The sequence below is a fragment of the Lissotriton vulgaris genome, chromosome 3_1 (genome assembly GCF_964263255.1).
Source record: "Lissotriton vulgaris chromosome 3_1, aLisVul1.2, whole genome shotgun sequence".
Lineage (NCBI taxonomy): Eukaryota > Metazoa > Chordata > Amphibia > Caudata > Salamandridae > Lissotriton > Lissotriton vulgaris.
Genome location: NC_141689.1, coordinates 55,946,226 through 55,973,883, shown reverse-complemented (window position 1 = coordinate 55,973,883; position 27,658 = coordinate 55,946,226). Strand labels below are relative to the sequence as shown.

The window sequence follows — 27,658 nt, the reverse complement described above, 5'->3', positions numbered from 1 at the left end:
GGTGCCTCACTTTCTCTTCGAATGCCCGGACTACGGTCGCCCCAGATCACGTTGGCTTGGACCTATATGCAGAGAATTGGGTACTCGCCAGTACTCTGTTCCCCTTCGGATTCTTTTAACCAACACAGCCCCTCCTATTGTTTGTGCTGTTGCCAAGTTTTTAAAATGGGCCTGGTTGATTAGACTTAGAAGACTGTCCATATCGATTTAATCCTTTTTTAACTAATTTATGCTGATCAAATGTGTTTTACTCTTTTATCTAATGTACAGTCACACTTTTTCTTCGACATGCTGTTTTTATCTTTTGTACCGCTTTTATGATATAAGCATATCGATATAAAGCAATCAACCAATAGTTAAAACCAGTTTGGTCCTCTCTGGCCCAGCTTCCCACTAAGAGGTAGAGACAGCATTGTCCAAGGCAGACAGGCCTATTCAGGTGCAAGGGAAATCATCTCCCCCCACTCTAAATGCAGACCAGGACTATTCCGGTGCTAGTAAAAACTCCTCCCACTACTCTGAATGAAGACCAGGCCTATTCAGGTGCTGGTGAAAATTCCTACCACTACTCTGAATGCAGCGCAGGACTATTCAGCCCAGCCCTGACTCATTCAGGAAGGACACAAATCAACCCCGTGGTCTTCTGAGAGAATGCACATCCCCAGCCCCTGTCATTCAAAAGCCAGGCAGTCAATCCACAAACTAGCAGAGGCACACAGGATGGCTGGAAGGAAGAAAATACCCATGTTCTAAAAGTGTTATTTTCAAACACATAATATAAAAATCGTCTTTACTAAAAGATGCATTTTTATATTCTGAGTTCAGGCATACTAAACCCCATATTTCTATCGTGTCCCAATGGAAATATTATTAAGTTATATTTATAAGATGTTATAAATAAACTTCCATTCTATTCAATGGGACAGATAGCTTTTCAATAGTAAAAAACTAAATTGCCAGAATTTCAGTATAAGGCCATGCCAAAAACATCAGGGCATGTCCTACCTTTCACATACATTGCACACTGCCCACAGGGGTACTTTGGGCCTACCTTAGGGGTGAATTACATGTAAGAAAAGGGAAGGTTAGGGCCTAGGAAGTGGGTGCACTTGCCAGGTCGACATGATAGTTACAAACTGTGCGCAGACACTGCAGTGGCCGGTCTGGGTTACAATTACAGGCTGCTCATGTGAGTGGCACAATCAGTGTTGCAGGCCCACTAGCAGCATTTGATTTACAGGCATTGGGAACACACAGTGCACTGCACTAGGGGTTTACTAGTAAAAACAAATGGATCAATGACATAATATCGCCTACAAAAATATAGGCATTTAAAATATCGACTCCAAAATATCGATTACAAAAATATCGAAGTCCTATCTACAAACAGGTAAGTACAAAAATATCGAATCAAAAATATCGTTTACAAATATGTACTTTGTAAAAATATCGAAATTATTAAAATGAATGTAAAATTAAAAAAATATTACAAATAAATAACTAAAATATACTTACAAATACTTAAATAACCTTAAAATTATTAAATAACTAATTTAAGTTATAAAAAAATACCATTTAATTTGTTAAAACATAGATATATATTAACATAATATTATTAAAAAATATACAATATTAATACCGTAGAATAGCAAGAGTGTTAAAATTACTATTCCCACTCCAGTGAGTGCAACAGTAGGGAAAGCGTTGGATAGCGTAGGGGTAAAAATTACTATTCCCACTCCAAAGATTGCAACAGTAGGGAAAGCATTGGATAGCGTAGGGGTAAAAATTACTATTCCAACTCCAAAGAGTGCAACAGTAGGGAAAGCGTTGGATAGCGTAGGGGTAAACATTACTTTTCACACTCCAGTGGGTGCAACAGTAGGGAAAGCGTTGGATAGCCTAGGGGTAAAAATTACTATTCCCACTCCAGTGAGTGCAACAGTAGGGAAAGCGTTGGATAGCGTAGAGGTAAAAATTACTATTCCCACTCCAGTGGGTGCAACAGTAGGGAAAGCGTTGGATAGCGTAGGGGTAAAAATTACTATTCCCACTCCAGTGAGTGCAACAGCAGGGAAAGCGTTGGATAGCGTAGGGGTAAAAATTACTATTCCCACTCCAAAGAGTGCAACAGTAGGGAAAGCGTTGGGTAGCGTAGGGGTTAAAATTACTATTCCCACTCCAAAGAGTGCAACAGTAGGGAAAGCGTTGGATAGCGTAGGGGTAAAAATTACTATTCCCACTCCAGTGGGTGCAACAGTAGGGAAAGCGTTGGATAGCGTAGGGGTGAAAATTACTATTCCCACTCCAGTGGGTGCAACAGTAGAGAAAGCGTTGGATAGCGTAGGGGTAAAAATTACTATTCCCACTCCAGAGAGTGCAACAGTAGGGAAAGCGTTGGATAGCGTAGGGGTAAAAATTACTATTCCCACTCCAAAGAGTGCAACAGTAGGGAAAGGGTAGGATAGCGTAGGGGTTAAAATTACTATTCCCACTCCAAAGAGTGCAACAGTAGGGAAAGCGTTGGAAAGCGTAGGGGTTAAAATTACTATTCCCACTCCAGAGAGTGCAATAGTAGGGAAAGTAAATACTTCATATATTATTTGAAAAAATATAAATTAATATCTATAAAAAATTAATTAAAAGTAATTAACAATTTAATATAATATTATAATTAATCAATTAAAATTACAAATTAAAATTAATTATTACAATTAGTTACATATTAATACAAATTAATTACAAATTAAAAATTAATTAATTAACAATTAAAAATTTATTAACAATTAATTCTAATTAAATACAATTAAATAAATTGAATTATTTAATTAATTATACATAAATTACTTCCCACCCTATTCCCCTAAAAACCCACAACCCGCTACAGAAAATAAATTAGTAAAATTAACATAATTAGCAATTAATCAATTAAATAAAAATAATTGGCAATTAAAATGTAATTAATTACCCATAAAAAATTAATTAACAATTAATTCTAAATAAATACCAATAAATATTTTTTCACATTTAATTAATTATAAATAAATTACTTCCCACCCAATTCCCCTATAAACCCACAACCCGCTACAGAAAATAAATTAGTAAAATTAACATATTTAGCAATTAATCAATTAATTAGAATTAATTGCCAATTAAAATTTAATTAATTACCAAAAATAAATTAATTAACAATTAAGAAAAAATGAATACCAATAAATAAATGTAGATATTTAATTAATTATAATTAAATTACTTCCCAACCTATTCCCCTATAAACCCACAACCCACTACAGAATTAAATTACGCAAAAATTAAAAAAACAAAATTAATTAATTAAAATAAATTATAACATAAATACACACTTTTCACACATATAATAACATAAAAAACACTATAAAAATTCGATATTATGAAAAATTTGATAATTTTAATAACCTATATTATATACTTCGATATTTTAACTTTCTATATTTTTAACATTCGATATTACATTACTTACCTTAAAAACGATATTTTTGATGTCTATATTCTGTCCATTCTATATTTTGTCCATTCTATATTTTAAACTCGATATTATGTCCATTCGATATTTTTTGCTCGATATTTTGACTGTTTACCAAAACAAATATGCCAATTATGGAAGCACCAATCTATTACACAATTTAACTGGAGAGCATATGCACTTTAGCACTGAATAGCAGTGGTAAAGTGCCCTGAGTCCTAAAACCAACAAAAACAGGGTCAAAACCAGGAGGCCAAAAAGTCTGGGGGTAAACCCTCTGAAAAAGTCAAGTCTAACACAACCCCCTCCCAGCCTAATGCCAGGATGGACTAATAAATCCCTTGATGGACTTCTCTGCTTGGGGTGATAGAACATAGACCTGGCCCACAACAACGGGGGCACGTTCTGGTTCTACACCTTGCTGAACCCTTTTGGATACCTCTGTCCATACTCTTAGAGCCCACTAAGCTAAGCCATGGGGAACCCTCTACGTTACCTGTGGGCACCATTTGTGCAGTACCTAACCTTAGCTTGCTCAGAGGTATGTCCCAGCAGGTAGACAGTACCCACATGGCCAACACAATGATGTGCCCCAGTCCACCTCCAGGATGTGACTCCAGTCTTCTCCCAAGGGGCACCTTTGTCCACCAGGACAGAAAGTCACCATAGCCACTGACGGTGTCAGAGACAAGAGCCAGTACCCTTGCCTCTTAGGGCTCTCTAGCCTCTGTGGTATTAGAGAGTGGGGGCTGTACCCCAGGTGCTTGACACCCTTTGTCCACTATCCCTCCTGTCAGATCAGGTATGGCATCCTGATACTGACCCATCAGCCCAGGGTCTGTACCCTGACTGGGCAGGACACCGAGCTAGGCTCTCCCACACCCTGTCCTCCCTGTTGGGGTCCTGTACCCCCCCTGTGGAGAGGTACCCCCAGACTCCAGAATTGTCAGGGCGACTGGGCCAGCCATACTGCACAATTCTCCATCCAGTTGAGAATTTCTACCCTGCAACTGGTCTCCCAATCCAGGGACCAAACCCTCACGATGAACCGGGCCATAGGCGAGTACTCCTTCCCACTGCACCTCCTTCCAGAGTTCTGCACCTGCTTACTTGGAGTAGTACCCCCAGAAGTCAAACTGGTAGGGTCACTGCTAGCAAATGTCCTTTCCTCCAGGTCACAAATTACCGCCTGAAACTGACCTCCCAACCCAGGAACTACACTGTGCGTTGAACATTTGCCTGGCAAGCCAGGACTTCCTGGGGAGCACACCTGCCCCCCTACAGGGTAACACATACCTCATGTGTTGCGTGACAGTCTGCCTGGTGCTGGTGGAACGCTGCTAACAGATGCCCCTCCAAGTTCTCCTAACTCTAGGAGATCCCCCTCAGAGGCTGGCCTTCCAGTACAGAATAGGCTCCCCTCCTGGAAATCACTCATGGAACCAACCAGGCTCTGGGACTAGGTTTTGGGCACCTACAGAAACACCCCATTCCCACTCCTTCTCTTCTGAGACAGGACGTGGGTCCATTCACCCCTCCCACTACACTGGGACCTATCTAGGATGGCATAACCCTCCCTACCTCACTTGGTTTGGGAAAACATAAGCCACCTCCTTAAGGATCACCACCAGATGCTTCTTCAGTCCCTCTGGAATCAACCAAAAGGTCTGCCTCCAGTGTGAGCTTTCTGGGATCAGAGAACGCACACTCCACCAGGTGTTGGCATAGCTCTGGAAAACAGGGACTGAACATATGCTCTCCAGCTTCCAAATTACACAGCCCCACATATGTGTCAACCAAACTACCCTTCACCCAACCATCCAGAGCCTCAAAAAAGTACCCCCACATCATTCTTGCAAGACTGGTGAGACAGTGTCTGAATGTTGCTGTCCCTCAACCCATACTCTTCTGGCTGGTCTCCATACTCACTTACCAGGGCTTCTACCATGGGGAAACCCTCTCCCTGCACCTCTCATCTAGAGTGTGAGAGGCTGGCCTGATATATGCTGTCCACTAATTAAAGTGGGCACCTTGCACCAGTCCAAACAACCCTTAGGGTGATTTAAGAGGTCAAAGATAACCTTAGGTAGCTGTGGAGAGCAGCCTTCAAACTAAGCCTTGAAGGAATGTTAAGCAGCTTATTTTACCAGAATGCAACCTTATTGGATTATCTAAATGAAAAGAGAACCACACAGTAGTTATAAGAATATGTATTTATTAATATAACTCTCTCTAGTATGACACAATATCTTCTACATGAAGATAATCACAAAGCACACAATACTGTAGCAAAGAAATGATAGTAAGTAGCAATAATACACAGTGGGCCCAGAGGGGGACCTAACCATATACTAAAATAGTGGTTTAAGAACCAAGACTGCAGTCAAGACATGGTCTGGAATATATATATAATCACTTGGACCCCAAGGAACCTCCCTAGGTGAGTAAGTAGGGACGTATTAATCAAATGTGAGAGGGAGGAATCTTGTGGACTAGTTCACTTCCCCCAGTAAGTATGGTAAGTATCAATGAGAACTAGCTTGTGTTACAGAAGCTAGATGTCCATGTCTAGGAAAAACCTTTTGTTTTTTAAGAAGACCCTCACCCACCAACCTAGTTGGTGGCATGCTTCATCATCCGGTCCCACCCAAGGCGCCGAGTGCACCTCGGGTATGCTACGACGCCTGATTACAGCGGAGCTGGTTTTTGTGTGGTGAGAGTGAAGTGGTGTCATTGAGTGAGGACACAAAACTATCCAATGGGTCCCTTAAGACCAGAGGATTCTAATGGTGGGCTCTTGGCAGTATTAAAAACAACAGAGCAGATAAATGATGAGGTACAATTAAGTCTCCAATATCCTAATGTAAAGGTCAGGTCTACATGTTTCAGCCAGGCTGCTATGTTGGCTGGCTATCTTCAGGACCTATGTGTTGTGCGATTTGTTTGACCATAGGTGATACCGCACTCACAAAGGTGCCTTGAATGAGGGAGGACTTTTTCCTACGATTGCTCAAACCCTGTAGAAAAAAAGGAACAGCAAAGAAGACATACAAACACGGACATTTAGTATGGGAAGGTTCTCATATTTGTACAGTAATCATGTGACTCAATGAGCGCTGTGTCCGATCACTATGCAGCAAAATAACGGTAGTGAAATGAAAAGTGGTGCCGGTGACATTGGCTTAAATTTGATGCGACTCACATGCGCTACTGTGCCATTATATATAGCGATGAAAAATAGATGCCATTTTTAGTTTAGATTAGAATAAGAGCTTACGATGTGAATTTCATTGCGAACAACATGAATCCTGTGAAGGGGCTGGACCTGTAGCCACACAGTGAGTGTGTGATGGGAAAGAGAGATGACACCAATTAGCGGGGGGATTCCCTGCCAAAAATGCGGACCTCCATCCACAGTCTGGATATCAAACCCCTTGCTCCCTACTTACTTCATCAAGGTCACTTGCACGCTCCTCATACCTGCTTCTGGGATTCCGTAGGTGCAGGCAGGCATCGGAGGGTCGGTTTCCCGCCAGGCGCCATCCGTGATTGGCAGAGTATGTGTCACTGCACCGGACGTCCTGGCGGGATGGAGACAGACGACAGACTGGAGGTTTCTAGTCAATGACTAGAAAGCATACGTTTAAAAACTGTGAAGTGTGTGTGAGGATTAAACTAAAATAATATAAATAGTTTAAATCACTCAGTTAGTCCTTGTCCTTAAAAAGTAATAATAATTAATTAGTAATTACTTGAAAACACAGAAAGAAGATTATCCTTTCCACCCACAGCATGTCTCAAAGACCGTGGCGAGGATTGTTCAGTTATTGCGATCGACCCCACGATCTTGGACTCCTATTTAACATCTACATACGCTGAGTTGCCCTGTGCACAGATGCCGGCTGAGACCTCAGTAGATGTTGAATTAGCACAGGTTTCAGTAGAGTCCCCTACAAACAATGATGATCAACCCTGTACTCTGACTTCTCCTCTCCCTGAGCAATTTCAAAACCTGGTAGGGTAGGCTCCAAGACGAAAAAGGATAGCTTCCCTAAAAATATGGGTAAAAAGAATCAGGCCAACCATAACTTGGTGACCCCGTCTGATAACACCCTACATTCATCTACAGGGATACCATGCTGGGTCACCAATATGGTGGCTGACCTTCAGGCAAGTTTGGAGCAAACTATTGACTCCCATATTAAACCTCTGGTGTCAAAACTGGACAGACTAACCTCCATCTTAAATAATAGGATTGTAGGGACAACAAAGTCATCAAATCCCCAAGGTAATTTGGCACCCCCTTTATCTGTTAGTGCTTCTACAAAGGCACCCTGTCCTGAAGTAGCTAAGTCCACTGTCCCAGTAGTATTGAATAAAAACCCAGGGCTAGCAACAACTATTGCCAAGCCTATAAACCCCGTACCTCCCCCCATATCAACGACCAATACACCAGGTCATACCATTCTCCCCGTAGTGGACCCTACTGGCAAATCTAGACGACATCCTAAGGAGGGTACAAATTTGGGAACAAACAGTACAGCACCATTATCGAGACCTCCTGTGCCCAAGGCAGTTTCTAGCCAATTGCCGTCAATAAATCTGCCTCCGGAAGCACAACCATATGTGGTTGCCTTAGTGGGTGTCCCGGCCCTTAGTGAGGGGAAAAGAGAACATGAGGTAGACTTACATAATAAGTGTGTCCAGTGGCTGAGCTTAAATAGACCTTTACCTCCCAATATCTCGGGTCAAATACTGGCAGTGAGAAGAATAGATTGGATTGGAAGGGGCCCTAAAACAGTGGCAGGGGATGTTGTTACAATCAATTTTAGGGACTCTTCTGCTGTGGACTACATCTGTAGAGCCCCTTCCCATAGAGATTCCCAAATATTTCCTTTGCACTTATCCTATTTCTATCCCACGCCTATTCACAAATTGACCTTCCATAGGAGGCCTCAGCATATTAGAAATTGCCTCTCCCATCCTAATAGGATTCACCACTGGCAGCCATTTGGGGAGGGTATCTTTCCACCTATTCCTACTTACCCATTGCAAGCCCATTGGAACAGGTTTAGTGTCCTCGAGGAGGTTGATTGACTCACCCCGATAGGTACCTCTCCACTAGAACTTAACAACGGTAACCTAGCGGAGGGTTTTGTAACAAAGGAAAGGATTCTACCCTCGGTTATCGGAGAGGATTCCTGTCCTAATGAAATTACGAGGGTGGGGACTAGGGCAGAGCAGAGTTTGGATCAGGGACTCCCTAAAGAGCAAGAGGATGTGCAAGGTATAGAAAAGGTCATGGAAGGAAGTATAAAAATCCTTTCATGGAATGTAGCCGGGCTAAAGAGTAAGCTACTTGTACCGGAGTGGTCTTTTTTTATGGCCACAAACGATATTTGTTTGATGCAAGAGACTTGGTCCCTAGAGGAGAGTGCCTGTCCCGGTTTCGCGACCTACGATATTCCTGCAGTCTCTGGGGGGAAGGACCGCCCTTCGGGTGGTCTTTCCATATGGGTAGGCGTGCACTTAGGTGTACAGGCTACCCATGTGGATACAAAATCCACAGATATCCAATGTGTCTTACTAAAGCCCGTTGATAAATCTCGAGTGGCTATTATAAATATCTACTCTAGGCCCACCGCGAATGGAAAGGAATCGAGCACTATTAAAGCACTCGACCTTTTTTTTCAGACACTTGACCCCACAACTTCGATAATTCTCGGCGGCGATTTCAATTGCCAGTTCGAGCTCCTGGGTGGATCCGAGTTGTGTGCCGGGGATGAGGTCGACTCACTTTGGCATATCCCTGCCCCAAGGATTGCCCTGGTAAAGGCCTGGACCTCGTTAGTACTACAAATCAAATCCTTGACCCTTGCAATGTCTCTGCAGGCATGCAACGGAAGGGCCAATAACGACTGTTCCGGCCTACCCACATATAATAGGACTAATCGTACTTCCACCATTGACTACCTCATGTTGGAAGCCAAACATTGGGACAGGTTCAAAGACTTTAGGGTTGTTCCAAGGCATGACAGTGACCACAATGCGTTGGTCCTGACGCTTAAGCCTGGTGCATTTGGACTAACTAACCCTGACTCCAGCCCTAACTTGGTAGTGCCACCCTATATTATATCCAATAACAGGAGAAGGGTTAAATGGCCTTCCTGTCTAGACTCTCCCACCCGTCTTGCAGAAATGTACCTACTTGCTACCCCACTAATAAGTGACATAGGGAGCACTACCTCTCATGGGCAGATTATAGAGATTCACAGAAAGTTAGTTGTGAGTCTAGGGGATGTATTCTATCCAGTTAGTGGGACTAAGTTGCGTAGGATCAAAACACATCCCTGGCATGACCACGCCTGTAAAAATTCAAAGAAAGATCTTCTTACAGCAATTAAATCTAAGGACATACTAAAAATTCGAGCATCAAGACTACTGTATAAGAAGGAACTCATCAGGGCCAAGAGTGAGTGGGAGGAATCTAGATGGGATGAGCTGAGACAGGCACTCCTCTTAAAAGATTCTAAGACCTTCTGGGCCATTGCTACCTCCTCGGCGGGAGGTGAGAGAGATGCTGGGGTCTCCAATATTGCTCCCATAGTGTGAGAGGCGCATTTTAAGTCACTTTACACAAGTCCTGAGTTGGGGAGACCTGTGTGTCAAGGTCGGGACAAGTTGTCCAAAGTGGCTTTGTAAATGTAAATGTACATGTATTTATATAGCGCAAATCACCAACCAAGGTAGGTATCTAAGCGCTTGCTTAGGGAACCCGTCCTGGTATTCCCTTGTGAGATAACCCCGGCAGGGTATCCACAAGGTGAAAGCCAGGCATCCCACCGCGAGGGGCCGTAGTGGAGATTAAGCAAGCTATTGCCCAGAGTCGCAGAGTGTGAACCCGTGAGTCGAGTAGGCACCGGAGCGAGAATTATCGAGTCCGTGGAATTTTTAAGCCCAAGACCCGCCGAGGCGGGGAATTGAACCATGGTCCAGGGCCGATCTCAGCTCCCGGGTCTGCCACCTCTAACCCCTGAGCCACACTTCTCCACTTTGGTCCCTCGGACCTGTATGGCCCAGGATCTCCGGCACGAGCATCGACTGCTGGGGGTCCCGGGCCCGGGGTTTTGGTCCCCCGGACCTGTATGGCCCAGGACCTCCCGCACGGGCATTGACTGCCGGGGGTCTCAGACCCCGGGGCTTCCTCCTGTCAAAATCAGGACACCATGCGAGTTCCCGGGATTTCCACGGCCCCAGAACCTCCGCACGAGTATAGACTGCCGGAGGCCTTGGGCCCTGGATTCCAGATAGAGCAACTGGATGCCCATAGTCATAGTCATAGTCATAGTCTCTTGCATAGCGCACATATCACAAAAGTCTCAAGGCGCTTAGCAACAAACGACAACCTGGTATGAAAAGTGTCGGAGGAGAGGAGATCAATTAGGAAAGAGACAGGTTTTCAAGCCCTTACAAAAAGCCTGATGGTTGGAAAGAGACTGCAGATGTGTGGGTAGTTTGTTCCATAATTGAGGGGCGACGAGAGGACTGCCACTAATAATTTAGACTCCATCTCCCTCAGGGAAGTTGAATCGGCAATTGAGAGACTGCTTCCGAATAAAGCCCCCGGTCTTGACAAGCTCCCGGGAGACCTTTTTTTTGTTCCCAACCAAAAATCTGGGCTCCATACCTGATGGTCTTGTTTAATGCGATCTTACAGGGTTCCGCATTACCTGAGACCTGGCTGGGAGCCGAGATTGTTCCGATTTTTAAAAAGGGCTGCCCGCTCGTCCCATCCAACTACAGACCAATTAGTTTACTTGACACCACCCAGAAGCTGATGGGCCGAATCCTACTCAATAGATTATTGGGCTGGATGGAGGAGAATAAAACTTTGACCACCCTCCAAGCCGTATTTAGATCAGGGGTCTCGACCATGGACCAGATCTTTCGGTTTCAGGTCCTATACTGGAAAACTGCAAGAGTAGAGGGTGGCAGCCTCTGTCTTGTCTTTGTGGACCTGCGGGCCGCATTCGATCTGGTTCTTAGGGAGAGGCTCTGGACGGTTTTGGAGGAACTTGGTCTCCCTCCCTACTTATTAGATGCCCTAATCAGACTTCACACTGGGAATTATGCACAGGTGAGGTGTGGGAAGAACGGGGAATTATCAGCTCGCTTCCCTGTCAACCGGGGCGTACGCCAGGGTTGCGTACTGGCCCCCACTCTTTTCAGCCTGTATGTCAATGGTCTGATAGATGAACTTAATGGTGTTAGGGATAACTATGCTCCGCGCCTGGCCACTGGTAGGGTGCCCGCTCTGATGTTCGCGGACGACACCCTGTTGTTGTCGCGGACATCATCGGGCATCCAGCGGATCCTGGACGGGTTCGTGTCCTTTTGTGCCCCGCGGGGATTGGAGGTCAACTCGGAGAAAACCAAGTTTATGATTTTCAATCCCCCGAGGCACACCCGCCCAAATCCCGCACTGAATGGATCTCCCCTAGAGCGAGTTAAGACTTTTATATACCTGGGGGGTCACGTTGACTGAGCACTTTGCATGGGACCACCAAGTTTCTAAATCTTCCCTGAGACTTGCGCAGATTATGGGAGGCATAGGCAGAGTTCACAGAGCCTCAACTTTTAAACCAGTTACCCCTGCCCTTGAGATATATAAAACACAGGTCAGGTCTGCAGCTTTGTACGCTGCAGAACTTTGGGGACACACGAACGTATACAACTTACTGAAGGTTGAACAGGCCTTCATGCAACATCTGGTTGCCCTTTCCCAAAGCACGCCCCTCATACCACTACGCTTGGATCTGGGCCTGGAATCCATTAACGAATTGGCAGCTGCACGACCTCTGCTCTACTGGAGAAGGCTCTGGTCTGTGCCGGAGCTCGTATTCTTTAGAGCAGAGTTCATTGCAATTTGGGGGCAGCTAAAGAACAAGAACATACCCTGGTTGGCTCATGTAAAGGCTCTCCTCTACCAAATTGGTCTACCCCAACTATGGGACACACCAGAGGACAGCTGCATGAGGATGCAAAGGTCTGTATTAGTGGCGGCTGTAAGGTCATATAACCTCAAAATACTATATTGCTCGACTTCCTTGGGCAGGCTGTCTACTGAGTTCCTACTGATGAAAGCCGAATCCAGGACGGAGGTGTTCTTGGACTTAGTGCAGCCTCCACATGCAAGAAAACTATACATCCAACTGAGGCATGGCTCTATACCGATTGGGGCATTGACATCCAGATGGGCAAAATCGATGGAGGCCAACTGCCCTGCTTGTAATTACTGTAGGGAAGACATCGTACATATCTTCTTTTTCTGCCCGGCATACAGCGAAATTAGGAAATGCTGGATTATTCCATTGTGTAAAAACCTGGGTTTCAGACAATGTGTACAAGCTTGCAGAGTTTTAACCTACGATACCGCCCCTCCCATTGTTTTTGCTGTCTCCCGATTTTTACATGGCATATGGTGGAGAATAACTGTTTTTATTAACAAGAAATAATGGTCCATTGCTTTTCATTTTATCTCATCTTTGATAACTAACGTTTAATAACTTTTTAAATTCTCTGTACTTACGGTTTTATTTCTGTGCCTGTACATATTTTATTGCACTTTTAATGTCATTGACCGAAATAATGTTATCAAATGTAATTACTTGACATCAATCAATCAATCAATCATCGTATTTATATAGCGCACTACTTACCCAGAGGGTCTCAAGGCGCTGGGGGGGGGGATCCGCTACTGCTCGAACAGCCAGGTCTTGAGTTGCATCCTGAAGGCGAGGTGGTCCTGGGTCAGGCAGAGGTGGGTGGGGAGGGAGTTCCATGTCTTGGCGGCGAGGTAGGAGAAGGACCGTCCCCCTGTGGTGGCTCTGCGGATGCGGGGGACGGCGGCGAGGGCGTGGCTGGTCGAACGAAGCTGGCGTTTGGGAGCGTAGAAGTTGAGGCGGCTGTTGAGGAATCCTGGGCCTTGGCTGTGTAGGGCTTTGTGTGCGTGGGTGAGGAGACGGAAGGTGATTCTCTTGTTGACCGGGAGCCAATGCAGATCTCTCAGGTGTCCGGAGATGTGGCTGCGACAGGGGATGTCCAGGATGAGTCGTGCTGAGGCGTTCTGGATCCGCTGGAGCCTCTTCTGGAGTTTGGCGGTGGTTCCGGCGTAGAGGGTGTTGCCGTAGTCCAGATGGCTGGTGACGAGGGCCTGGGTGACCGTCTTCCTGGTCTCGGTGGGGATCCACCGGAAGATCTTACGTAGCATGCGCAGGATATTGAAGCACGACGAGGAGACGGCGTTGACTTGTCTGGTCATGGAGAGGGAGGAGTCCAGGATGAAGCCCAGGTTGCGTGCGTGTTCTGTTGGTGTGGGTGCGCTGCCTAGGGCGGGGGGCCACCAGGAGTCGTCCCAGGCGGAGGGTGAGGATCCCAGGATGAGGACTTCCGTCTTGTCCGAGTTCAGTTTCAGGCGGCTGTTCTTCATCCATTCGGCTACCTCTTTCATCCCTTCGTGAAGGTTGGCTCTGGCGGTGGCGGGGTCGTTGGTAAGGGAGAGGATCAGCTGGGTGTTGTCGGCGTAGAAGATGATGTTGAGGTTGTGCTGGCGTGCGATGTCTGCGAGGGGGCTCATGTAGATGTTGAAGAGGGTTGGACTGAGCGAGGAGCCTTGAGGGACGCCGCAGATGACTTCGGTGGCTTCAGATCTGAACGGGTGGAGGCAGACTCTCTGTGTCCTTCCGGCGAGGAAGGAGATGATCCACTCCAGTGCCTTCTCCTGGACTCCCGACGTTGCTGAGGCGTTGTACTAGGGTACGATGGCAGACAGTGTCGAAGGCCGCGGAGAGGTCAAGGAGGATGAGGGCCGCTGTTTCTCCGTTGTCGAGCAGCGCTCGGATGTCATCGGTGACTGCGATCAGGGGGGTCTCGGTGCTGTGGTTGGCCCGGAAGCCAGACTGCGAGGGGTCGAGGGAGCCGTTCGTCTCGAGGAAGGCGACCAGCTGCTTGTTGACGGTCTTCTCGATGACTTTTGCAGGAAACGGGAGCAGCGAGATGGGGCGGTAGTTCTTGAGGTCGGTGGGGTCAGCCAATGGCTTCTTGAGTAGAGCGCTGAGTTCGGCGTGCTTCCAGCTCTCCGGGAAGGTAGCGGTGTCGAAGGAGGTTACATGGCCCCCTACCCGGTGTCAAGGTTTAGCGTGATATATATGAAGCTAAGGGGGGTACTAGAACGGAGGCAATGGTCTTCAATCCTATACTGCAGGGTGTTGTGTCAAATTAGCAGTTGCTCAGAGCATTCCAGGGAATGTTGTCATTGAACCCTGTTATGTGCGTAGGCAGAAAATAGATCCAACGTTGTTCTTTTTGAAGTAGAAGGTTGTCATCTGCCATGTTGGTAGTTTCATTTTGCTCAATTATGGTCCAACTGAGGTCATGTAGTGATCCGTCATACTTGTGGTATTCCTCTTGCATCTTTCTGCTGCTCAAACTGATAAACTGATATATAGGATACAGGGTAACCACATGGTATAAGGTACACCACATGTGTTGAATTGCAGTTGGTGTACTTTCTTAGGTGTCATGTTTAGCCCTCCTCCAGCTCAAGTGTCTTTGTTTTCCTAGTCAGGTGGCAGACGCAACAGTTCCCACAGGGGTATTGACCCACTATGTAGGGTAAACCCCATGCATGTAGGACAGTGTTGTCTCCAGGGGTGTGTGGTCTTCTGGATCAGGTAGACACCAGGTGGTCCTTCAGGCTGCCTGCTCTTTTGTACGAAAAAAGTGGCTGTTCCCATTTGAGTGTGCCTGTGTTGAAAATATGCCAATTTCTCTGAATTATTTTGACTACTCTGTTTGATACTGTATTGTATTGTATTGTATGTGGTCACACATTTGAGGGGGATGGTTTCATCCTTTTTGTGGTTGTCCTCTAGTAGTGCCTCCCTGTTTTGGTTCTGTGCTCTCTTCTTCCTGGTGTGGATGATTTTCTCGGGTAGCCTCTCTGGTTAAGTTTTGTGGCCAGGTCAGCTGATTGTTTCTGGAAGTCCTAACTCCTGTTGCAATTCCTTCTAATTCGAAGGGTAGATTTTCCCTGAGTGGGTGAGGGTGAAAACTCTCAAATTTTAAGAAAGAATTTCTAGCCCTGGGTTTATAGAAAGTGCTGGTCTGCAATGATCCTTCTCTGGCTTCTGTAGTGAGATCAAGGAAAGCCAACTTGGTGGCGCACACTGTGTTGGTGAACCTCAAATATGGGTCCCGGCTGTTTAGCAAGATCATGAAGGTGACTAGTGAGTCCTCCTTCTCAGTCCAAATATTCAAGATATCGTCGATGTAGCGACGCCAGAACTTGATGTTAGCACTAAAAAGGTTGTGGGGTGGTAGAATGTGTGTTGTCTCAAAATTATACATCTACAGTCCAGCTACACTAGGGGCAAAAGTGCTGCCCATTGAAGTTCCGTTCATTTGGAGGAAGTAATCTCCCTCAAACTCAAAGTAGTTTTCTTTGGGGGCAAGGGTGGCGCACTGTAGGATAAATTCCCTTGGAGTATTGAACTCCCAATTTGTTCCTTCCAACATCTGCTCAATGACCCCTAAGGTCTCGTCCTGTGGCAGACTGGTATAGCAGCTCTCTATGTCTAAGCTTACCAGGAGCTATGTGTTCAGATCATATGTTGTGTCCTTGATAAGGTTCAGCAAGTGTTTGGTATCCTTGTTGTATGTTGTGGATTTCTGTACCAGGGGATTGAGGTAAAAACAACTGAATCTTGATAGCGGCCCCAGCAGGGAGTTGATGCCTGACGCAATGGGGCATCTTGGTGGTAAGTAGTAGTAAGTCGGAACCCCATGGAGGACGGGTTCAGTGTGGGAACACAACCACGTGTTCCGTACAATTCTATTGGAGAGTTGCGTTTGAAGGTTTAAAGTTTAAGGACCCTTTCCAGTGTAAATCGAAGAAACCCCGTTGAAGTTAGGAGGTTGGAGAGCCACCCCACCTGAGGATACTGTAGTACCAGAGTTACATATACCCAGGGAAGCCAGATGCATAGGTCTGAAGTGGCGTCAGAAACCGTTATTGATCTCAATGGGAGACTTCTCAGAAGAGCCACTGCTGAAAGAAAGAAGAGTGTCCGGTGTAATCCAAACATGGATTCTGAATGAACAGTACCTGAAAGCAGGGGATAGAGTCTGTGTCACTTGGAGTGGCCAGGGGCTCTGTAGGCAAATGCCCACCAATGTCGGGTGCTTCAGTTGCACTGACGGGTTTATTGATCTGCAGCCAAGGGGAGCAGGAGATGTTGGAGATAACCAGGTGCCAGATGTGAGCTGTCCCACAAAGGATGTCAAGTGCTGAGGGGTCAGTGTCCAGCAGGAGCACCAACAAGCCTTGGTAATGGCAACTCATGGAGAAGGTTAAGAACGGTTCGGACCAGCAAGGTCCAGGAGATTCACCAAAACAAAGGGAGTCAGAGCAAGCCTAGAGAAATTAAGGAAGCCAAAGGAAAACAAAGTTGACCCTCAATTAGACCCACAGGCCGGAGGCACAAGAGTCAAGAGATGACCTCAAGCAAATTCACAAAACAACAGCCTACGGAGCACTCAGTGAGAGGAGGATGAAGATCTTGGTGCAAAATGTGCTCGGAGCTTGGGGCTATCAGTAGCACAATGCACTTGTCTGGCAATGGCTAACTACCATATGCACTTGCAAAAGTACGCATTGCACAGGGGTTCAAGTATCACAGACCCAAGGGGAATTCTGACCTCAGACTTGGTGAGAGGGTAGCTCAGGCCTCAATGAACGTAGAGACCCACCTCCTGTGTTGCTAGGATCTTCAGGGTTGATAGGAGCTCAGGAGCAGCAGACCATTACTTCGGGATGAGGTGCCTGAGGATGCAGGGGAGAGACTGATTCACTCCAATGGAGATGTCTTTGGTTGTCCTTGAGGCTCCACAGGTTCTGCATGGATGCTGTGTGGTGCACAAGCACAGACGATGCAGCAGACTGAGTGGGAGACGAAGTCAGGTCCAAACAAAGTTCAGCAAAGTTCAAGTATCCAGATGGTCAATGTTTAGTGGTTTCTGGTTCAGAATCTTGTCCATGTCGAATCTAGGGTCCTACATCCAAGTAAGCCCTTAAGTACCTACGAGAGAGGGTTGGACAGATTCCGGGGACCCTCTAAGGGGAGGGTCTGGACAATGGGGAGGATACTCCCCTGTCCTTTGTCCAGTTTTGCACCAGAACGGGAGCCAATAGCTCCCAGAACTGGTTTGAACTGGACTATGCACAAGGACACCAAGTGTACCCCTCGTGCAGACTTTCAGGCACTATAGAGGTGCATCTACCCAGCCCCAACACATTAATCCTGTCTGGGAGGTGGTCTCACCTCCCTGTGACAGGATGCCTATTGTCCTGCCTTCCCCTGCTTAAGCTTCGCTCAGCAGCAGGAGGGCAGAAATGTGCAACTGGTTGGCAGCAACCATTTTGTGCTGTCCGGCACGAGAAGGCTGATACTGGGAAGACCAGGGACCCCATAAAGCTTGCTTCAGAAGGGTGGAATCATACCTCCCACACAGGTTCCCGGTGTGGAGGTATGATTCCAAGGTGGTTGATACCAATCACAACATGTTTTTGGCAGCCGTTATCGAAACTGCATTTTACGCAACCATATAATGCACCTCTACCTATATGTGTGGCTGCGTCACAGACAGCCCAGGAGAATGGTCTCGGAAGGCTGCAGGGGGGCTCCGCTCATGCAGGGGGACCCTCTCACGTGAAACCCAGTACCCTGCCTTCAGGATTGATAAGGCCTGCTATAGGGGTGACGTTTTAAGTGTAGTGACATTTAGATATAGTAAACCTATATCTTTCATAAGTGGTGCAAGCTCCAGCTTACACAGGCTGCAATGGCCGACCTGTAGTTCCATTTTGCATGGCCTCTCATGGGTGGCTCAATACATGCTGCAGTCCATGGGAGGCCTATGGGGTACCTATGCCCTGGGTACATGTATACCATATACTGGGGACTGACAAGGGTGCCCCAGTATCCAATCTGGAGTGTAACAATGAAGTGAGTTTTCTCAGCTACTTCAGGGCTCAGACCACAGCAAAGGTTTCCCTCTCTATAGCTGACCAACGTTTTTCTCTGGGGGTCAACCTTCTGCTAATAAAAGCTACTGGTTGATCCTGACCCTCTGCATTAAGTTGAGATAACAACTCAACCCCTACCCTACCCCTACCCCCCACTTCAGAATTCCCTGGGTACAAAATATGACTTTACCGCTCTGAGTTGTTACCGCTAAAACCAACAGCTTCAGCAGTACCTTGGTCACTTTGACTTCGATGGGACTTTTCCCGGTTACAGCTTGCTGCCTTGTCCCACTGGAGGATTTTTACTTTTAAAATATTTAGTCAGAAGGTAAAGTTGTTAACGGGAATGAACCTATTTGGTGTATCCAACCCGTATTTTATCACAGTCAGCCTGAAAATGTACACCACTGGTTACATTTAACTTTAGTTTTATAAATTGGAGCTGGATCTTTCTTTTGTGTTTTTGACTTTTTTTTTTCACAACCAATTTTATTAAGCAAATGACCATCACAAGTGTGGCATCTCCACACATCGAGAACACCACAACAAAATCAATGCACCAGTTACACAGGCAGCAAATAATAGAGCAGATTCAGAATAGGCTTAGTATGAAAATTCCCCAACACCCTACCCTAACCCCAACGCTACCCCCCCCCCGTTCTAAGAACCCCCCCCCCAACCCCCCCCACCACACGTGTATATATAACAACAGGAAAGATAAAGATGCGGGTGTAATTCCACCAGGGTGTTACTGCTGCGGGCCAAGATTGTCACTGCTATCAGATGTCCTCCTCCTGCTCCGCTGGGGGGTCCAGGGACAGACCACGGTAGTCGGCCCAACGCTTCCAAATTTTGTAGTGTTTGCGCGGGCACCCCCTCGCCTCAAAGATCGGCCTCTCCAGACCCATGAAATAATCCAGCCCAGCCTTCCACGCCGACAAGGGGGGAGCCCTCACTGACTTCCACGCTCGGGCCAGGTCCCGCTTAGCCACAACCAGCCCCAATAGCAACAAGTGGCGCTTGTGAACATTACCACCAATCCCTTCCATGATATGCAAAAGGCCCAGTCGATGGGTACGGGGAAGATCCCAGCCCAGGACCTCAGCCAGGCAACTCCACACGCCCCTCCAGAACCCAGTCAATCGGCTACATGACCACACCGTATGCACCAGAGAGGCAGGCACCACTCCACAACGCAGGCATTCCGAGGACGCAATCAACCCAGCCCTCCACAACCGCTCGCGGGTATAATAGGCACGATGTAGATATTTGAATTGAATTAGCCGGAGCCGGATCGCAATGGCGGTTCCACGTGGGGATTCCAGTGCCTCCCTCCAGTCGTCCTCGTCAAGGGGGCCCACATCCACTTCCCACGCCTCCCGAAGGGAGTGTAGGGTGGAGGAGCAATGTATTACAAGTGTCTGGTAGATCCTAGAGACCTTCCGGTCCCCCAGGTCCCCCATAAATACTTTGGCCTCTACTGGGCTAAATTCCGGCAGGGAGTCGAGACCGGCGATGCTCGGGGCGAGGGCATGCCGCAGCTGGAGGTAGCGGAAGAACTGGGACTGAGGCATTTGGAACTCTGCACGGAGCTCTTCGAAGGATTTAATGGTGGTGCCCGACACAACCTGGCCCAGCTGAGTAATCCCAATGGTCTCCCAACCCTCAAACCCGGTTAGGGCCGCCAGCTCCGGGAGCAAACCATTGTGCCAAAGCGGCGTCTCAGCCGTCAACCTGCCCCACCATCCCATGCGGCGCAATGACTGACGCCACACCGCAAAGACCACTCCAGTGACCGATGGCAATGCACGGCGTAAGCGAGCGGAATAAAGAATTGTGTGGAGCGTGCGATCGCCCATGAGCAACCGTTCCAGGGCATAAGCCGGATCTCCTCTATCACCATACCACCATTCATTCAGGACCAGCAGGTGGGAAGCCTGGTAATAAGAGAGGAGGTCCGAGGTGGCCAGGCCACCACTGTATGTGGACAGAAAGCACGTCTTCAACGCCACTCTGGCCGTACCACCACCCCACAGGAAGCGGCCCAGCACTGAGTTAACCTGCCGGAACCACTCCAGGCCAATGGGGTATGGGAAATTCTGGATTTGGTACAGGAGCCGCGGAAGCGCCACCATCTTGAAGATGGCCGATCTCCCAAAGATAGTAAGCGGCATTCTAGCCCATGTCTTGACATCAGCCTGAACCCGCTCCCACACCGGCAAGACTCCACGCTCCCATGCCACGGCCCGCGACTCCGAGAGAAAAACTCCCAGATACTTGAGGCCATCCGAGGCCACCCGCAACTCCGCAGCCCAGGGGTCAGCAACCACACCCCCGCCCAGCACCCACAGGGTCGATTTATTCAGGTTAAGGTGAAGGCCCGAAACCCCGCCAAATTCCCGCATGATGTCCAGAACTCGGGGACCTGATCGCCGTAGATCCGTAAGGAAGAGGAGGACGTCATCCGCATATAGTGCAATCCTATCCACAAGGTCCTCATTCCAGACGAAACCGCGCAACCGGTCATCCGCACGTATCCGTGACGCCAGAGGTTCCATGGCGAGGGCAAACAGGTACGGGGACAGCGGGCAACCCTGCCGAGTACCACGACCCACATGGAAGCGCCCAGAGGTAGCACCGGCCACACGGACCGAGGCCGTAACGTTGGTGTAGAGGAGACGAATGTACGACAGGAAGACCGGCCCCAGGTTGAGGCGGGCCAACAGTGTGAACAGATACGCCCAGCTCACCGAATCAAAGGCCCGGTCCATGTCCGCTAGGAGGAGCGCCGCCTGTTCATCTCTAGCACCCATGGCATCCACCGCCGCCTGCGCCCGCCGAATATTATGTCGAGTGGCCCTGCGAGGCATGAATCCAGCCTGATCGGGGTGGACTAGGTCAGCAACGTGGGGCAGGAGGCGGTTTGCCAAGGCCTTAGCCAGAACCTTGGCCTCAATGTTGAGGAGGGAAATCGGCCTGTATGAGTCATGCCGGTCCGGTGCCCTGCCCGGCTTCAAAAATACTACAATTTCCGCATGCCGCCAATCTGGTGGCAGCTCTCCCCGAGCCCGCGCCTCCTCCAGGGCACGGCGATAGTGGGGCCCCAGCTGGACGTGAAACTTTTTGTAAAATTCACTTGGATAACCACTCGGGCCGGGCGCCTTACCCGTATTCAGTTGACCAAGGGCCTCTCCGAGCTCCTCAGCCGTAAGCGGGGCGTCCAGTGCGGTTCTGGTCTCATCGGGGACGGCTTGCGGTAGTAGGTCGTCAAGATACGCGGAAATCTCGCTTGCCTCTAAATGATCCCGGGGGGCGTATTGCGCCTCGTAATAACGGGCAAAGCTAGCCGCCAGTAGGCCCGGGTCGGTCATGACCGAACCGTCATCTGCAGTAAGGCCCGGCAACACTAGGGGCTGGAAGGTCGACTGGCACAGCCTGTGCAGCATAGTACAGGACTTGTCGCCCCACTGATACACCCTGCTGCGCGTGGCGAGCCACGCCTGCCGAGCTTCCTCATAAAGAACAGAAGCGTAAGCTTGCTGGGCCTGCAAGAGCTGCCTCACAATGCCCTCGTCGTGTTTTTGACTTTTTAACAGTTTTGGTACTTCTAAATAACTTAGTCATTCTCTCTAAGTTCTCAGTGACATAGTACCAGGGGCTGAGCTCAGGTTTAAATTATGGAAACCTAGGGCATCATTACGATGTCGGTCAGAAACCATTCCGACCGACTCAGTGTCGGAATCTGTTCGGACCGACTCAGGTTTGGCGAGTCCAACCAACCGATTACGATGTTTCCAAACACTGTTCGGTCAGACTCCCATTGACTTCAATGGAGGCCTGTGCTTTTTCACCATTGAAAAAAGTGGTGGTTGCGGAAAACCTTGCACCCTGTCACAGGCAGCCATGGTGCCTGCCTCATTGTGAATGGTTGTAAAGAGGGGTCCCATGGGTACCCCCATGGGTCCCAACCAGACACCTCCGGGTGAAGGGGGCCTGCTACTTGCCCCCAAAGTTAGTTTCTGACAGCCGTTCGCTGTCGGACAGACCAATTCGGAAAGACTATCCAAATCTGACATCGTAATACATCGGTTGGGAACGTGATCCGTAGACCTGTATGATTTGGCTCCGACCGACTCGGAGTCTCTTAATGCTGGTCGGAACTGAGTCAGAAAGACCAAACGGTTACCTTCTATCATAATTGGTCAGTCGGAAATGTTTCTGAGTTGGTCGGAAACATGGGTTCTGACACGGGTAAGAAAATCCAAATGCCGTTCAGAGCCTTTCTGAACGACATTGTAATGAGGTCCCTATTGTTTACCGAACAAGTTGGTGACCTTAGTACTTCCGGTAGACTACCATCCCACCCAATTATTAATTCACTTTCTTACAGTGATGATGTAAAACTGATGGTGATGTTATAATGCAGGCTTAGATGCAGCAGCAGTGATTCTGGCATCTGTGGTCTGAATCGCCTGCAGCTTCCCAGTAACTTGTTTGTTGATCCCAGTGTAGAGGGTGTTGTCGAGTTTGCAGGTGAAGATGATCCAGAGGATTTTGGCGTGGGTGGTGGAGGTTGAATGTTGGACCTAGGTTTGTCTGACACCAGGTGCAGTTCCACACACTGAGGAGCTGTTCCCGAACATCACATCTTCAGTCTTGTTGGTGTTCAGCTTCAGAGAACCAGACTTCATCCAGTCAGTGATTTTAGTCATGCATGCCATGATCTTTTTCCGGGTGCTGTGCTGTTTGTTTGTGAGGAAGAGGATAAGTTGTGCGTCGTTACAGGAGAGGATGTTGATGTCATTAGATGCTTGCCATAGGGATAATGTGGGCGTTCGGGCTCAAGTGACTCAGCAGATGTAGTCACAGGGTTCGGAGGTCAAGGGTGCTAGGCTGGCTGACTAGAATCAGGATGCAGCAGATCCAGCATTTTTTATGGCATTTTTTAAATGGTATACATTCCACATTGTACTTTAATATATTAAATCACATTAGTTGCTGAAGTGTGCACATAACAGTTTAGGACACTGACAGTGAGTAAGAGGGACAGGGAAATATCCCTTGTGAAATATAAGTACTCATCACATGTGGTATATTTATTGACAAAAATGGTCTTTTATGGAATTCATGTCAAAGTTCATGCCAATTCCTTTAATCAGCACAGTGCATAGCATCAACAGCCCTTCCAACTGATAGAACATGTTGTTTGATTGTTTTGCTGCTATTCATTCAGTCACATTTATGGTATGATTTGTTGAAACAAGCCCATATTTGTACGAAACATAAGACTTTTCTAAATGAAGCCAGACAGGACATGACATATAAAATCAGGAAGTATGAAATCAAAGAAGGAGCAGAGGCTGGCAGCTCCCACTGGCCAAGACCAGCACTCTTGCCATTAGGCCAAGATGACCCCTCTCCTTCATTGTTACTCTTAGTATCAAAGAATTCATGTAGATAATTTGGAGGTGTTATCTCCCCTCACCACTCTCATCAAGTTGGGCACTGGTGGGCCACAGATTTAACTTCAGAAATGGGAGGATGAACTTTGTTTAGGATGCTCTACAGTCAAGGTAGGTTCTGTCTATTCACAAAGCAGCAGGTACAGGAGTTAGGTGTACAGAGTTTTAATGACAGCCTTAATGACTCTAACCTTTGATTGAAATTCATATTTTACCTACCCCGACTTATTTATGAAACTGTATTTCCTCTAGGACCCAGGAGAGATGCGGACTGCAAGTCAACAGCTGCTAACCTCGAAGATGCAGTCAGGAGTGTCTCTAAAGCTGAAGACGTCAGGAGGGATACTGAGCTGATGATGAAACCCTACGCTAACTGGGAAGAGTTCCTGATGCCCGCCCCCATCTCTATCGCCATTCTGGGAGAGCTGGCAGCCATTTCATCAGCTGGAGGCGACTTCTCTATCAACCTGAATCCACCAAAAGGTGGCTTCAAGTTATTGCAATACCCAGATTCCTTCAGTGCTTCCCTAATGCAGATATGCAATTCAGCCTGGTTTGCCTTCAACACAGCAAACAAAAACATGGACCAGATCAGGCTCCTCTCAGGTTTCATACCAAGGGTCAGTGCAGAAATAGTCAAGATTCTGTTCATGCCAACTGCCTCCGTTAATGCCCTCCTCCCAAAGAAGCTGAGCAGTTTGCTCCGGGTTTCCAAGGAATGCACATCCTTGGCTCAGTCTGTGGAGGCAAGCTTTAATAAGACAATTCACCTAGTCCAGGAGGTGCTTGAAGCTTGTGTGAACTCCAAGAAGGGCTATGAGAATAAGCTGATGGATGTGAAGACCGCCCTAGAGCAGCTCAGCATCAAAGAAGCATCCTCAAGGAAATCTTTGCAGATGACAGAGGCATTTAAAAAGGCCACTGAGACACAACTAACTGATGCAATAGACGCCTACAAGGATACAATGGACAAAGTGCCCTCTGTGTTGGCAACTGTTGGTGCTGATATACTGGGCAGTATTCTTAACCCGTCATCTTTCATTGAAAACAAAGCTGTTAAACAAGAGCTAGGCACAGGTCGTCCTGGAGATGGTTCTGCTGAAACGGATGATGCAAAGTCCACCTTTTGCACCAACAATGTCTGCGCCAGATCTGAGCAGATTTCAAAAATCGCAAACAGTCTACGAAATGTCTTAGACACTAAAGAGAAAACTATTAACATGAAAAATGTTTATAATGAGAGGGACCATACAGTCACAACAGACGTTGCTAAAAATAATTTATTGGACCTGCAAAAGGACATACGTGATGAAGGCGATTGTATTGCAAAAACACTGATGAGTGATGCTCTACAAAGGGGTGATATTATTTGTGAGGAATTGCACAGAGCTGCCACATCCAAGACTTTGGATCAGAAGGGCTTACCGTTTATTGCTGAAAAGATAAAAACCCTATTAGCCAGCGCACTTAAAGTTGACGGGTATTGTAAAGGGGTTAAGAATGCCGCTCCTATGCAGTTAAGGCCCCCAAATCTGTCTGCAGCTGTTCTCAGTGGTGGAATAGGCTCTCAGTCTGCTCAGATGGCTTGGGCCAGAGTGGAACAGGCCAGGGTGCAATTAAGCAATACTCAGGCCACGTACATGAAGACCTTTGAGAATCTAAAAAAAGAAAATGAAAAGCTAACAGAAATCCTGGTTGAAATGAGGGGCCACAAACTGGATGAGATTGATTTTGACACAGCCAAGAAGATGCTCATTAAAGGCTTGGATGCCCTGGTGAAGATCAAGGAGCAGTGGGAGAAGATGATCCACTTCTTCCAGATGATATCCAGCCTCATCGAGTCCTGCCTCGTGAAGTCTGTCAATGACTTAGTGGAATCTGCCCAATCCGTGCAGAGCATTACCAGTTATTCCGCGGAATCCTTTGTGAAGGACATGTTGTTCATGCATGCATCTAAAGCCACCAACATAGGCTACCTGGTCAACATGATATCAAGCACCTACTCTGAAGTGTCTCAGCGGTTCTTGATGGACCGGGTCAACGCTTTAGGAATATTCCTCGCCATGAATCCCTCAGATCCGGAGTTCAAGTTAGAGCACCTGAAGATACAAACCGGCTGCAAAGACGCTCAAAGGGAAATCCAGAACTTGGTCATTTTAAAGAAAAAAGAGTTTGACATGGCTATAGAGGCGAGAGTTGAAAGAATCAGTTGCCAGCTGGGAGCAGCCATCCCACCCATGTCAGCAGAAGAAAAGAAGCGCATTAGTGAGGCTGTACTGGCAGGGGCCAGTGCTGCTGAGGATTCAAGCAACAACAATCTAATCATGTTTGAGTTTATATAGTAGGTCCAGCACATTTGATTTCATTCATGTCTCTTTAATCATTCTTCATTTAGACAGGCATACATTGGAGTTAGTGGGTATGGGATGTTTGTTGAGGATATTTGGTGTGTTTTTTTTTAACTAAATGTATGTTGTTCGTTAATCTTTAACGGTGATGAAACTACAAGGTGACATCACACAATCCTGGTCCACTTACATGTGATATTTGACCATGAACTCAAAGGTATTACCAATAGTCAAGTTAGTCAATTTTAAGTCAATAACAGGTTTTTAGTGCCATAAAACATAAGGTGTTCGGGCACCGGCTAAAGGTCCTGCAGCCGACACAAAAATAGAGATTTAGATACAACCTCAATGAGGAACGTGCTTAAGATCAACCTAACCTTTCCTATACTAGGTAATTGCCTGATCTCAATTGGAAGATCAGTGCACAGTTTTAGGGCAATGGTTTGCAACAGTTTCCTTTCTAGATATTTTGATTATACTTGCAGGAGTTGAGCCAGCCTTTATCTTGGAATCTGAAAACTGATGTGGCCCATAGGCTTTCAACTTGTTTCTCCAATGATCCAAATATGAAATGTAAAAAATGGTATAAATTAATGTGGGAGCCCAGAATATGACTCTAATGATAATGAGAATCTAGTGGCCGGCCTAACATGCTCAGGACACCTTTGTCCAGCAACCACCTGTTCAGTAGAATTTTATAGGACTGGAATAGAGTATGGCAGAGAGGGTACTCTTGTTGCAAAGGTGACGGAGTACCCTCTCTGCCAAAGCTAAGTTCCACTTGACCCGCCTCATTTAGACTCAGGCATAACTACCGTATGTAGATGGCAGAGACTAATCCGTCAACGCCACCTACATACTCCTTCAACGGCCCGATGGAGTAAAGGCTGTCAAAGATTTGACCATTTGCCTTTTCAACCTAGAGCAGACAAATACATGGCTAGTTTTCACTGTTTGTCACCTCCAAGTAAATCCTGGTGGTAAGGGGCAGTGAAAACTGCAAAATTACCCCCTCACCATGGGAGAAATCATACATGCAATGGAGTCATTGCCTTTTTTTAAAAATTGGGATTGACTTTTTGAAATTATAAAAGTTGAAAGATTGACGCATTCCTCTGTCATGTTGACGGAGCTGTCGGTCAAACAAACGTTCATTGCAATTATAGAAACTGCTGTGATGGCAGTTCCGGTAAATGAAGGAGATTTCCACTGGGCAGGAGGGCATCTGTAAATTTGTTGGGGTACCCTCACCATGGCACGA

General features: G+C 47.1%; 1 protein-coding gene across 3 annotated transcripts in view; it reads left to right on the top strand.

The window, feature by feature from the left end:
- LOC147725933 (uncharacterized) overlaps window positions 1–26,996 on the top strand; it is a 72,605-nt gene extending 45,609 nt beyond the window's left edge. For all 3 annotated transcript variants that reach the window (XM_086960060.1, XM_086960058.1, XM_086960059.1), the window contains one exon: window positions 24,302–26,996. In XM_086960060.1, coding sequence (XP_086816186.1) covers window positions 24,302–26,391 — 2,090 coding nt within the window. In that variant the 3' untranslated portion in view covers window positions 26,392–26,996. The remainder of the gene's footprint in view (window positions 1–24,301) is intronic.
- The last annotated feature ends 662 nt before the right edge of the window (window positions 26,997–27,658 follow it).